Here is a 14,048-nt window from a genome sequence, read left to right as displayed (position 1 = left end):
TAGATTATATATATATATTTATCTTTTATCTTGTTTCTACTTTGTAGCACTTTGAGATTGTTTTTAGCAATGAAAATGTCTCTATAAATGAAATGTATTATTATTATTATTATTATGTAAAAACAGGTCAACTACCTCCCACAGAAATGTGTAGACGTTAATATGAAGGCTTGAAAAAACGTTTTAACCTAAACAATTCAGGTATTAAGGTACCATATCATGTAAAAACAACCGCAGTAATAGTAATAATAACAATAATTAAACAAAAAAGACAACAAATGAAAAACGAAAAACAGCAAATAATAAAATAATACACAGGGGCGTAAAATAAGTCAGACATAAGTTGAGAATCCTGAACTGGATATTATTTTTTAAATGTTCCACCTAGCCTCTACTGAACAGATCACAACAGTGGGTGCTGCAGCGCCCCCTAGTGACAAGAGGCGGAAGTCCGGAACACACTGTAATCCGACTTTTGAATCGTCAGCCTGACTTTGACCTGACGATGATCAATGCTACCTCAGCAATAGACCACATCAGTTACCTAGAATGGAACATTTTAAACTAAGTCAAGAGCCGTAGCTTGAACAGTCTATAGTGAGATAGAACGAGAACATCCAAAATCGACCACCCTGTCAGCGTTCGTGTCCAATGGATGACGCCTCATTAACCCAACGATCCTGGTTCCAATAGCCTTGATCATTGCACCGCTTTTCAGAATGTCACAGAGCACATCTCAGCGAGAATATGTTCTGTCTGTAATGCAGTAGTTAGTTATTTAATGGCAGAAAAAGACCCCAGCAGAAGGCTGCTACTCACCAACGCTGTGGCAGAAGAACGAAACAGAAAGTAAGAAATGTGATCCACCTCCGTATGAGACAACGACCTAAAAAACATACATCATGTGATTTTCGAAGTGGACCAGAAAGTTCCTGCATGAACAGGTGTTTGTGCATCAGACTGAAGGCCCACTGTGCTTCAGAAATGATCCCACTTCACTTAGCAATATATACAGTGCAATATGTACATAAGTGAAGTTGTTCAATCTCCCCCAGTATCTGTGGTAATAGGCTTCCTGTTGTGCAATGATCCCGAAACACATCTAATGACAGATCTACTTCAACATTATCAATATTTGAGTGACAAAGACTTAATCTGATTGCATATGTTGATATGACACAATATGTTGACACCTCAGCGGACAGCAAGTGTAATATTGGTATGTTTGTTCTACATCTCAGTCATAACATGCTCATTTCCATAGGTCTTTGCTGCACGGAACAATAGTCTCTCAGTGCCTGTGGTAATGCGGAAGCAAAGGGCAGATGTGCGACTATGTTTTAGCCCTGTGACAGACAGCCAACCTGCATTATTTGCCAACCATCAAAAAAAATAAATATTTCTGCTTATGTAGAGCTCCATCCTTTGCTCTATTGGCAAGTTACATGCGTCACAATATTGTAATGTTTTGCTTTTGATTTAGCAGATTCAATCATGTGAAAAAAAAAGACACTTCTACAGTAGTATGGGAAATCTGTGGAGAACATATGGAGTTAGAACAGTGACATGGCACTGAAGTTTTGACCCTCCCCTCAAGCCCCTCCTCTCCACGCCAAAACAGGGACAGAAAGTTGAAACTGAAAACCAGTGGCCATCCACAACCTAGCTCCTCTGTATATATCTGAACTCATGCGCATCAACACACCCACCCGCACTCTTAAGTCTTCCTCTTCCATCCACCTCACTGTGCCACCTGCCCTCTGGACAACCATGGGGTCTAGAGCCTTCAGCCGCTCTGCCCCCCCCACCTTTGGAACTCCCTCACACCAAACATTCTTAACATTGACTTTCTGTCCACCTTCAAATCCCATCTCAAAACACATCTCTTTAAACTGGCATACTGAGTCTGATTTGTTTTTTTCCTTCTCACCCGCATTCATCACATCTAAATTATTGTTGTTCTTAGTGATTTTAATCACTGTTCAATTTTTCTTGTTGATTTATTAATGTTGCTGTTCTTTTTAAACTATGCCTTGTAAGGTGACCTTGAGTGTTCAGAAAGGCGCCTATAAATAAAATGCATTATTATCATTATTAAAATCCTGACAGCGTAAAAAAAGCTGTCATTGGAAAAAGACAGACATCAAGAAAAAATGTAAACTTTAAAGACTTTATTTTTCTGTTAACATTTTGTCAAATAATTCATAAGAACATGAATCCAGCAGAGCACTATAGTGTAAGCAGTACACATATGATGTAGACGGTGTGTGGTACTTAGTATGTGGTAGAAGCATAGACTGTATATAAACAGGGTAGAAAGGGAACATAAGTAAATATTTAAAGGGATTACATTACATTACATAACATTCATTTAGCAGACGCTTTGGTCCAAAGCGACTTACAATAAGTGCATTCGAACATGGGGATATTACTCAAACTGCAAAAGTTAACAAAGTGCATAAACATTCATGAAATAGGCAAAGAAAGCTTCAAGTGCTATTAGTAATAAAGTAAAAGAAGGTGCTATATTTAAAAAAATAGGAGGGCCTGAACCATTCGCAGCACAGTAGGCGAGTGCCTACCTTGCTTTTTGAGTGATTTTGAAGAGGGGTTAAATGAGTTACTTATGCATAGTTAATATGTTACCTTATGGAGATGGTGATCAGTGCTGTCATCTAACGGAGTTTAGAGGTGAAGTGGAAGAAGCCATAGTCTGAGTCCCACTGTTGCAGAGGGGACCACCGCTAATTTATAAATGCCTACCTAAAAAAAATATATCCGTTCAATTGTACGCTTAAGTAAAAACATTTTTTCACTGCTTTAGTTTCCCGGCAGACAGACGTTTTGGTTTGCACTTTTTTTTTAAGGGTACTTCGGCCATGTATTACTGCGCCAACTCGCGCCAGTGCAGAGCGAGTTGGCGCAGTAATAAATGGCCGGGAACTCAAGCATACAATTGAACGGATACATTTTTTTTTAAGGTAAGCATTTAAAAATGTGCGGAAAAAGACGTTTTTCGATTGGCCCCTCGACAACAGTGGGACTCCGCCTTTCGCTTCTTCCACTTCACCTGCAAACTTCGTTAAATGACATCGCTGATCACCATCTCCATAAGGTAACATAATAACTATGCATAAGTACCACATACAACCCCACTCAATGAACTATCCCTTTAATGCCAAAGAGAGCATTAGGGAACTTTCTTTTCGATTATGATGATTTCTGTTGAATTCTTTTCAAATGGTCAATCCAAGACTTCTGAATCTTGTCTTCCATTGAGCAAATGTCAGAAACTGTTGAAAGAAAAGAAATTTCATCAAGACACATTTCACTACTCTGTGTTCAGCCCATAATATATTTGATACCGCTGCATGAAAAATCAACATCTTTCTACGCTACAGAAAATGGTGATATTTAATATCATTATATTGACACGGGGTACTCCTCTTGTTTTTGGAGACATGTCTGTATGTATTTTATTTACTGGGGAGTGCAACATCTATATTCTGTTTTGTTGTCCTTGTATTGTATTTTTATTTTTCATACTGGACTAAAGTGTCTGAAATAAGATAAGTATATATTATTATGGTTAACGCTGAAGGTGCTTACAACCACTGAAGATATTCAATGGGTTGTCAAGACCCCCCAAAAGGCCCAGACTGACTTTAAGAAATAGATTTTAATACTGTGCTAATTTCACCCTTTGCAGGGGGCTCAAGTCATTGAAGCAGTCCTCGGACCGATATGACGTTGCAGATTTAATATTAACCCTGCATTCAAGATAACATCAGGACAAATACCCACCTTCCTGTGTCTTATTTTATTTGAGGTTTGCCTCCCCTCAGGGCTCTTCTTCACTTCTTCCCAGTCCTCAGCCGTCTGGACACAACAGATAACATTTGTCAGTACAGGTAATCATTGACTAGCATCAGTAGACCCCGAGCATGGTTTATTCTCTGTAAACTTCTCACCATATTTTGGAAGGGCTGCCCATAGTAATAGCTCGTGGATGCTGGATACTATATTTCCATGTCACGGAGCTGATCCAGGCTAAGAGCGACTACATGGAGCTCCTCTCCGTCGTAGGAATACAGCCTTTTGTCCTCGCAGGTCATCAGAACAAGCTGGCCATACGGGCATGAGGTGCCCTCCACGACGCCAAAAACCTGCATGTTTACTGTATAAGGAAGGTAGAATTTTCCCCACCCGTTCACCTCGTCGTCCTTACCTCTGTAAATGGTGTGGTCAAGGGTCGCTATCCTCAATACGGCGCCAGCTGGGTTCTTTAATTTTGAACTCTTGTGTATATATCTGGAAACAAACTCTGACACCCATGACAGGTATTTCCGCCTGCAACACACAACGAAAAATATGTAGAAATATGTGAAGGACTAAAACAGGATTATCATGGTATCTAGGAAAAAGATAGATGTGTAGTCGACCTTCTGCATCGAAGCACTTCGGCAAATCAGGCAAAACAAGCTGATCAGTCACACTGCAAGACAGAACAGAGGGAGGTTACATAAAAACAAGCTATGGTGAACCATTGGAAAAGTTGTAGAAAAAAAATCCATTGTGCTGTGTTGGTGGCTAAGGATTTAGAGGAGATGTCTAAAATTGTTTGCACGGCTTGATACTTCAAACAAATTGACCCTATAAGGCGTAAACAAATGCCAATGTCAAATTTGGTTATGATGCTCCAGAATACATATTTGACCTTTTTGGATGCAATTTTTTTTCTATGAAATTAATTGTGTCCTCATTTTTGTCACCAAATGCCTTCAAGTGAGAACTTCTTCATATCTATTAATGTATCAATGTTCATGTCAGCCTCCCTGAATGAACAGAAAATGGCTCTTGCAGGTACCTCACTAATCCAGTCGACCCTCTGTGACCTAGAAGAAAAAATTACATTAAATCAGTGGTGGACAAAGTATTGAAATCTTCACTTAAGCAGAAATGTTAATAACATTATATACTGTTTATAATATATCGTTTTAAATATTTGTCTAACACCTAATAAAATCCCAAAACAAATCTGAGAGAGTTCATGGGAGTGTGTGCGCCATTGAAAAAATTCAGAGGAGTGGCGGGGATCAACAGGGATTTTGTGACAGGATTTCAATTAACGACATTCAAGAATTAAAATGAACATTCCAACTGTGCAACATATTTCAGTTACTCACTAATCAACAGGCACTTGGTATACAAAGAGGGCATGCACACACATTTAGCAAGTAAAATGCACACAAGTGTAGCAAGCAGAATACTGCAACATGACTTAGAATATTTGCCTTGATATAATTTATGTAATGATTTGGCACTATCAACTTGAATTGCATCATGTTTTATCATTGCGAAGCACTTTGTGACTGGTGTCTGTGTAAGGGGCTATATAAATACATATTACTATTACTACGAATGCACTGCATAGAGTGCATAGAGGCGTGGCCTTTTATATGTTATACTGTACCATTTATAATATAAATTAATCTCTATATAGAATCCTAAAAAAACACTAATTTTGCTAAATCATTTTTCCTGACTCTGTCTTTAAATATCTTATAACATAAATTAAGCATTTTCTTCAATAAAAAACATTGTCGTTAAAAAAAGAATATGTCGAATCTCAATCACAAAAGAGTTTATAAAAAGGGGTTCACTGTTTCAACCTAGTCGAAATGTATGTGATGGTTGAGAGCTGAGTCCGGCGGCGTCACCCGCCGAAGGTTCTCAAGGACTCCTCGGCCGAGAAGAGAGACGCTGTTCATATTTAAGTTCGCATTAAATAACGTTTATCAAATATATCAAAGTTACCGGTCACAAGTGCCCAGCGGAGACATCCGGAGCCGTTCAGACAGAGCAGCTTCCCGAGCGCTTTGATCGTCACGTGACTCACGTGAACGTCACACAGTTCCAGGAAGCTCCTGTCGGCCAATTAGAACCGCGTAAACATACAAAGACACAAAAACTGCGACTTTAGTGAGAGTCAATAAATTAATGGATTTATAACATAATACACTGACACGTGTTTGTAGTTACATCAATGTTGTTGGGTTTTTTTGTTGGTACCATTCAAGCTTTTTTGTCATATAGCTTTTGCTACCAATGTGAATTTGTATGAAGGATTTCTTCTCATTTCCTTGTTTCTTTGAGATATGGAATGAGTATATATATATGGTATACAAAGTGTAGCCTGGACAGAATCCCTTTTCTACATGTGCTAAATATATAATTTTGAACAGTATTGTATACTTAATTACATGTTTGTACATTGTGAGGTACTCACTGATTAATGTGTAATCATTTTTGTCTGTCAATAAATTGTATCTAGTGAGGAACACATCAACTGTTGTACTCGCTTAAGCTGAACAACAACTAGATCATCAGCATGATACAGATCAGTCATCAGCATGATACAGATCAGTCATGATTTTACTCATAACAAAGTTAATTAACGCCTACACAATGGAATAGATCCTTACTTATAATATAAAATATATTTGTATGTATTGTCCCACTAAAAGATTAAAAATAAATGTGCTAAAATCAAATATTTTATGACATCATGTAAAAGTTTGGCAATTTATTAACTGCTGAGATCAGCACGTTTGAGAGCTACATACAGCATCTGTATGGAACAAGAGGAGAAAGAGGGACAGGATAAAGGCTCTTATCAGTGATGAAGGCAGGGATGATTCTAGGATCAGAGCTTCAGGGGTGCAGCCAATGACCCCAAAAGTTTTTTCTTTACACCCCCCCCCCAAACTGTACATGTTAATGTAATTTTGGACTATCAAAATACACATTCAGAAAGTAACACCTTGGCTTTAACATTCCAAAGGTTCAATACTTCTGTGGATCACATGTTTTCTTGTCAATGATGACCAGCGTAAACGATCAAAAGTTTAAGTTTGATCATAATAAGTATGAAACACATAAACAAAAGCAAACAATGAGGCCCAAAACCACCCTTTATCTTCATTCTATTTGATATTGGTATTAAAACATATAATTCATTATGAGTAATTACAATAATATAGAATTTAAGGTGATCATAATTATTATAATCATTATATAATCAGTATATATTATGATGTGATAATTATATAAATAAAATAATAAAATAAAATAAAGAATTGAAATCCTGATCCCAACGTGCTTATATTAAATGAGAAACCCCAATGAAGTTTTCAGAAAGAAATTATGTTTGACAGGCAGAAAGAAAGACGCCTTGCGCACAAAATCTTGGTGGAGCTGAAAACCTTAGTTGATTCAGCAATCAGTCAATGTACAGAAAATAACTAATATGATAATCACTTAATCATTCAATATTTTTTCAGTGTCTTTGAAGGCAACATGAGAATTTGACGCATACTTTTTTCAAATCTGAAATATAAATATTTTCTTTTCACAATAAAAACTTTGTCCACAGGTTCAAAATATTAAAACTATTTCAACACATAGGGACTTTACGGTGGTGCTCGAGGGACTGCGCATGCGCGTCGAATCAGCGGAAGCTGTATTTGCGGCGGGCGGAAGCTGTGACGTCCTTTCTGATCCCGGACTGCCATCATGGTGAGTTCGCCATGAGGGATTTTGGCATTTCTAACTTGAATTTCTTTGAATATATCTCACTCTAGTGGAAACACAACAGTTGCGTGTATTGGTAACACACCCGTGCGCACATTTGAGAAGTGTTTGGTGTATTAACACGCGTTTTACGCTTTTAACGGAGCGTGTGTAAGATGTCGGCTCTCGCCCCGCACCGCAACGTGGTCTGTCGGGCCCAGAGGGCCGAGAACTGCTCGGTGAACCGAACTCGCGTCTCTTGTCCCCGCAGCACCGACTCGAATCGTGCGTGTGCGACTTTGTTCCATCTAACTTCATCCAACGGCCGTCGTTCAACCTAGTTCCTCTTCGTGGAGTCTATAGCAGAACCATTGGCTACTTACTGTTAGCTAGCTAGTTCAGTGGAATGCTACAAGTCGGGTTGCTCCACACCGACCGACCGACCGACCGACGGTCGGTGGTTCGTCCACCAGCCTCTTTCTGTGCCAGTCATCTCTGATGTGCTGTTGTCCGGCGTCTCTCCCAGGTGTTCAAGCGCTTCGTTGAGATCGGCCGCGTTGCCTACCTCTCTTTCGGACCCCACGCCGGCAAGCTGGTGGCCATCGTAGATGTCATCGACCAAAACAGGGTGAGTCCTCTGCGGGACGGTGGGTTTGATCAGTGTCGGTGGCCTTTTTTTTGTGTCTCGGTTGTGAGTGATTGTTGCCCTGTGTTTTCCAGGCTCTTGTCGATGGTCCCTGCACAGGGGTGAAGAGGCAGTCTATGCCCTTCAAGTGCATGCAGCTCACAGACTATGTCATCAAAGTACCTCACAGGTGAGTGGAAACAACGAGCAGATCGCACAGACAAAAATCCCGCTCTGTCCAAATGAATTCACACAGGATCGATGTACTTAAGCTCATTTGCGCTGTCCTACTTACTCTTTGGCGGCTAGACGTTTTTATAAGACACATAAAAGATTTGTTGAATAAAAACACTAGACCAACCACTAGACGGAGAACAACGTGACCTTACTGGCTCTACCAGGCTACACATACAAGATTTGTTAATATAGACCACTGTTTACATCATGAACGATAACCCAGCTGATTATAAATGTAACCAAATGCTGTCAGGGCACCAGCAACGTGGTCATCACTGGAATCAAGGGGAAGATTTGGAGTGATATGAGCCTTTCACGGACATATTAGTATCAGCGCTTATGTTTACCGATATTAAATCTTTTATTGTACATAGTAAGCTGTTTGAGAAAAATTTGGAGATTGACATATTAAAAATATATATATATCAGCCGATCTTGTACTCCCTTATATCGATATCGGCAGCAACCCCCAAAAATCCATATCTGCCGGGCTTCACTAGTCATGTACACAAGTGCATTTAATATGTACAATACGTCTTGTGTTAAGAACAATCTAGTTGTCACATAACCTGACCCTGGGGTTATTTTAGAAATGTATCATTTTTATAGTGGCTATGTGTGAAATGTTGACACATTGCTTTTCTATCGGTGCTTAATGAATGTTATGGTTCACAGTGCCCGCCAGAAGTTTGTGAGGAGAGCCTGGGAGAAGGCCCAAGTCAACGAGAAGTGGGAACAAAGTAACTGGGCCAAGAAGATCGAGGCAAGACAGAAGGTAAAGTCTACGCTTCAGCTTCATTTTCCTGGTTCTGCTGTTGGGATTTCTTGGCTTTAATAGGACAGTATTTAAATACACAATACATCTGATATAGGACATTTTTATAACGTGGCCTTAGAATTACGTAAATCAAGTTTTTGGTTTCGTTTGTTATTTTTGTAACTGCAGATGAACTGACCCCTTATTAAACTGTAGGCGTATATTCCCCCCTAGCATTTTAGTTTGATACTTAATGTCAGACCTGTCACGATAACTGTCAATGATATACGAGGCCAGAATTATTGCAATAAGAAATATTTTTTTGCAACTCATGTGAGCTTTTATTAAAGGCCTATTGGTCGTTGCGAGTGAATCACTGCACTCTTCTAAACGATTTGTGTCGCTGTCAGTGCCCTCTTTTATTCAGCAGCAGGGACAGCTCATCTAATCAGCAATAGTGGCAATATGTCAACTAAAGTACTGCATGTTAAAGGACTTTACTGAAGGTGCTTGTGCCGACGAGCAGACAGTCACACTCCCACAGGAAATCGCAAACTGTGCATTGCTCCACATCACTGTCGTGCTGTTTGTCCAGATTCTAAGTTCGACCTGAGCTCCAGCTAACAATTGACCCGCATTTACTTTGCTTGTCGTCGTTGTTACTTTTGACCGTTCACGTGTGTTTCACTCTGTTGGTCACTGGTGCCCGGTACACTACTCCCTCCCCACTGTCTCTCTCACCTCGTGTTATTGCGGCATTTAATACAATTCTGAAGCAGTGGTGCAATATTTTGGCAAAATTAACTTTGAGGAAAGCAAGGCTGCTGATAGAAATGTTATATGACAGGGTTGACAGTTTTATTTTTAACCTTAAAACAATTACAGCATCAGGCATGTATAAAAGCCACATTGGAGTAGTTCTCGGCGGTATGACCAAACACTTATATCATGGTAAATTTCAAAATAATACCAATTTTACGGCATATCACGTTATTCTATTTATTTTTTACACGACTTTGCATAGGGACGGCCGTTAGACCATTTTTTGTTTACAGATTGCATGATAATATTTGTTTATAGTGGCTTATTCTACTGTCAGGAGGAGTATACAGTATAAGAAAACATTTAGGGAATGGAAATGGAGCAGTGCACGTGTGGCAGAGCGAGTGGGGGAGAGAGAATCGGAGCGAGTGTGAGCATGGCGGAGTCCGGAGAGAAGCAGAGTTGTATAATACTTATATATATATATAATAAATGCTGCAGCACCTCAAGTTAAAAGAGAAGTCTCACCGTTGAGGAGAATGAACACCGGTATACAGATGTAGTGTTGTTGCCTCCACTCCTCCCTCACCTTTTGGGTTGCATATCAATGCTGCACGGCCACAGCCACTAGTCATTTCTTCTGACAAAATGTATCACTGACTTTATCTTCCTGGTTATGTCTGCAGAGGGCCAAGATGTCTGACTTTGACCGCTACAAGGTGATGAAGGCCAAGAGGATGGTAAGTGCAACAGAAACATGATCACACATCAGCTGTTCAATAAATCAGCCGGGTAAACAACTGAATGTGCTATGGTGGCTTAGTATGAGGGCAAATTGGATAGTACGTAGACTTCATCTCACAGAAGATGATTGCAGTGATGATGCATCACCCTTTTTCATTGTAAATTATTAATCACATGGCTGAAAATGATTTTACTGTCCTTATTCGTCAGCAATCTGAATCACGAGTTTACATGTTAAACGTACACGTTTCAACCTTAATTCACCACGTTGAAAAAGTTGGCACCATGTTTACGTAATCCCTTTTCCTGCAGAATTGTCTTATCCGACTTAAATCGGGTTTTAGCTGTTGCAAAAAGCTGCAGCCAATAAAATAAATGATGACTCAGTTAATTTGACTGTAACTGTGCCACTGGTTAAACAACAGGAATGGCTGCTGCCAGTGCTCACTGTGCGGCAGACAAATGGAAGCTGTTCGTTTTCTTCAACACCCAGTGACACCTGAGTGTCCATTAATCTGTGTGGTGTGGTCATACTGCAGCAGAGTGACTTCAATTAATGAAGTGAACTTAATTAACTTTATATTTTTTTGTTTCTGCAGAGGAACAAGATCATCAAGCACGAGGTGAAGAAGCTCCAGAAGGAGGCAGCAAAGAAGTGAACAGTTTTCACAAAATAAATTTCCTGTTCAATTGGTCATCCGTCTTCTCTTCATTTCTTTTCCCACAAGACAAAAACATGTCATGGCTGCATCAGTTTTTCCACTTTGGAATAAATCTGTTTGAGAGCACTCAAAGTGGTAAATTGTAATATACACCCTCCAGTACCGGTGCCTGTGTCCTGTTGGAAGATTGTTGTAATTCCATCAGGCATATACTGTAGTTCCTAACCCTTTGATGGTTTTGTGGAAACAGTTTTTTTCTAATCAGCTTGCTTCAGACAAATGGTAGTAATTTAGTTGTTGCCTATTTTTGAGAAGAGTTTAAGAAAGTGTCTGCGATTCAGTTGGTAAATGAAATCATAGAAAAACTCATAGGAAGGGGGGGGTACGTTTATATTCTCATACCCAGTTGATCCCTAACATGTTTAATATTCCATGAAATATCCTACAATCTGGTTAATCTTCCAAACTCGAGCTTTGTTTTTTAGTGGTGCTGTAAAGTATGCTATTTTAAAATGCATATTGAAATGTCATCCGAATAAGTCTGAGCTAGTAGCATTCCTTCAATGTGTCACTTAGGACAGTTTTGCTATGAGGGAACAGGAACTAGTCTTTGATTTGAACTCGGGCTTACCTTGTGTTTAGAACCTGAATATGACAATTTAAGAAAACGACACCAATCGATTAATTAATTTTATTTTGGAACTGAAAATCATAAAATTTTAGGTTTAATTGTTAAAGACTTAACCTTTAAATACATAGTGCCGAGAGATATGTTTGGGTGTTTTCTTTTTACAGATGTCACTTAATCTAAATAGATAGAAACTTTACTAAAGCTCTTAATCCGGCGACGGCCTATATCTTACTTTCATCCAGATTCAGGATGGATTTGAAATACACGAAATCAGTTCTTCACTACAGCCTGAGTAGCGTTTTAAGTAAGAGTGTGACCCACTTGATTTAAATCCGATGGGAAACTGGATAAAATGATATTCATTCATTCATCGTCTACCGCTTTATCCATTTAAGGGTCGCAGGGGGTCGCTGGAGCCAATCCCAGCTAACATTGGGCGAGAGGCGGGGTACACCCTGGACAGGTCGCCAGCCTATCACAGGGCCACACACAGAGACGGACAACCATTCACTCTCACATTCACATGGTCAATTTAGAGTCTCCAATGATCCTAACCCCATTCTGCATGTCTTTGGACTGTGGGAGGAAGCCGGAGAACCCGGAGAGAACCCACGCATACACGGGGAGAACATGCAAACTCCACACAGAAAGGCCCTGGTTGAACCGGGATTCGAACCCAGAACCTTCTTGCTGTGAGGCGAAGGTGCTAACCACTACACCACCGTGCAGCCATTAAAATGATATTGTATAATTTTATTCTCTATTGCTGTTCAATCTTACTGTGCCCATAACTCTCTCCTCATACAACCACTAGATGGCAGCCTCGTCTAATAGTGGAGCTTGACCCCTTTGTCTTTCTACTTTAATTTAGCAGGAAACAGAATTTGATTTCCAAGGATGCAGAGACATCTTCTCTACAGAATGAATACCTGTGAATGCTGTTTGCTGCCAGGTTGTAGTGATGGGAGGATAAATTAAAAAGACCCTGGGTTCCTCCCTGGCAGGTCTGATCAGTGAGGGACCCGGCCTGCATGGGCCCGGCGGTCTGTATGGGAAGTGTAAGGGCTTATGATTACCCATTGTTCTAGTGAAGCCTGGCCCAGAATTTACCGATCCTCACTGATCTTTTGTTGTTGTTGTTGTTGTTGTTGTTACAAACCTTAAACTTTGAGGCCGACACAAGCCCAGTTCAGAAGTAATATCGGTGTGTTATTATCACGGGGCCCGATGAACACGCGTTTGTCTGAGCGTGGCTCTGACGTCAAAGATGAATGGTGCCGAGGCGCAGCGATGGTGGAGCCGTCATTGGGTAGAAGCGACACCGACAAACAGGCGAATGTTCCTTCACAATAAAAGCTAAATGTGTGACGCGCTCCCATTCCATTAACAGGCACCTCATAATGAAATGAACCAAGGGCTGAAACTGAGCCTCGGATTTAACTGTTCTTGGTTTATGCCAAATGTATGTTGAAATTATAATAACTGTTGTTATTGAGACTTTTATATATCTCTATTTTCTTACTGTTGATGGTAAAATAATTGCAATCTGTAAATTCCTTGAATCTAATATGATCCCTTGGACTAAATGATGTTGATTTTCCACAACATATTTCCAAAAGTGTTTAATATAGGTGTGAGGAAAACGAAGTATACATTACTAGTAAATGATCCAGTGGCGCCCCCAGAATTTTTTCACGGGGGCGTGGGCGACTGAAAATCAGCCTTAACTGAATTTCAGGAATTCTATTATGCCGTAGTTTATCTAGGAGTTTTAGATTCGAGGTTTGGAGGGTTGGATTTTTTTCATTGAAGTCGGTTTTTGTTACCTTAGTTATTGAATACTCTTTTTCCCTTCTCACCTTTATTTGGGTCCTGGTCCCTCAAACCCTTGACACTTACACCTAACTATACTATTCAACTATTGTAAAAAATATACTTTATTGATTTAAGTGGATAGTACCTAATGTAATATATATTTTACCTAGTGTAACATAAGAAAATAATTTACTATAGTTAAATTATTAATTAGACTGAACTATTTAACTATTATACAAATAT

The 14,048-nt window shown here is 39.6% G+C and overlaps 1 protein-coding gene and 2 long non-coding RNA genes across 4 annotated transcripts; 1 reads left to right on the top strand and 2 right to left on the bottom strand.

Annotated features, from left to right (window-relative positions):
* Window positions 1-2,156: 2,156 nt before the first annotated feature.
* Window positions 2,157-3,885, bottom strand: LOC118311043. Its single transcript, XR_004793893.2, has 2 exons — window positions 3,805-3,885; window positions 2,157-3,293 (listed from the first exon to the last, which is right to left on the bottom strand). It is a non-coding gene; the product is annotated as an uncharacterized LOC118311043 (long non-coding RNA).
* Window positions 3,886-4,171: 286 nt separating this feature from the next.
* LOC118311042 lies at window positions 4,172-8,057 on the bottom strand. 2 transcript variants are annotated; one of them, XR_004793891.2, is made up of 5 exons: window positions 7,956-8,057; window positions 5,818-5,927; window positions 4,868-4,895; window positions 4,443-4,495; window positions 4,172-4,350 (listed from the first exon to the last, which is right to left on the bottom strand). It is a non-coding gene; the product is annotated as an uncharacterized LOC118311042 (long non-coding RNA). The 2 variants fall into 2 exon arrangements; XR_004793892.2 differs by lacking the exons at window positions 5,818-5,927; window positions 7,956-8,057 and adding an exon at window positions 5,673-5,811.
* rpl14 (ribosomal protein L14) lies at window positions 7,460-11,392 on the top strand. Its single transcript, XM_035634531.2, has 6 exons — window positions 7,460-7,578; window positions 8,099-8,200; window positions 8,293-8,387; window positions 9,110-9,209; window positions 10,640-10,693; window positions 11,297-11,392. Exons 1-6 carry the CDS (start codon window positions 7,576-7,578, stop codon window positions 11,354-11,356), a joined length of 414 nt encoding a protein of 137 aa, XP_035490424.1. The 5' UTR covers window positions 7,460-7,575; the 3' UTR covers window positions 11,357-11,392.
* Window positions 11,393-14,048: the final 2,656 nt, after the last annotated feature.

The sequence above is a fragment of the Scophthalmus maximus genome, chromosome 5 (genome assembly GCF_022379125.1).
Source record: "Scophthalmus maximus strain ysfricsl-2021 chromosome 5, ASM2237912v1, whole genome shotgun sequence".
In the NCBI taxonomy this organism is placed as follows: domain Eukaryota; kingdom Metazoa; phylum Chordata; class Actinopteri; order Pleuronectiformes; family Scophthalmidae; genus Scophthalmus; species Scophthalmus maximus.
The sequence above is the reverse complement of the archived record's forward strand: the minus strand, read 5'-3'. Positions and strand labels throughout refer to the sequence as shown.

Coding starts and splice junctions, on each gene's coding strand:
- rpl14 (XM_035634531.2), top strand. Junction 9,210..10,639: donor AGATCGAGGCAAGACAGAAG/GTAAAGTCTACG, acceptor TTATGTCTGCAG/AGGGCCAAGATGTCTGACTT. Junction 10,694..11,296: donor TGATGAAGGCCAAGAGGATG/GTAAGTGCAACA, acceptor TTGTTTCTGCAG/AGGAACAAGATCATCAAGCA.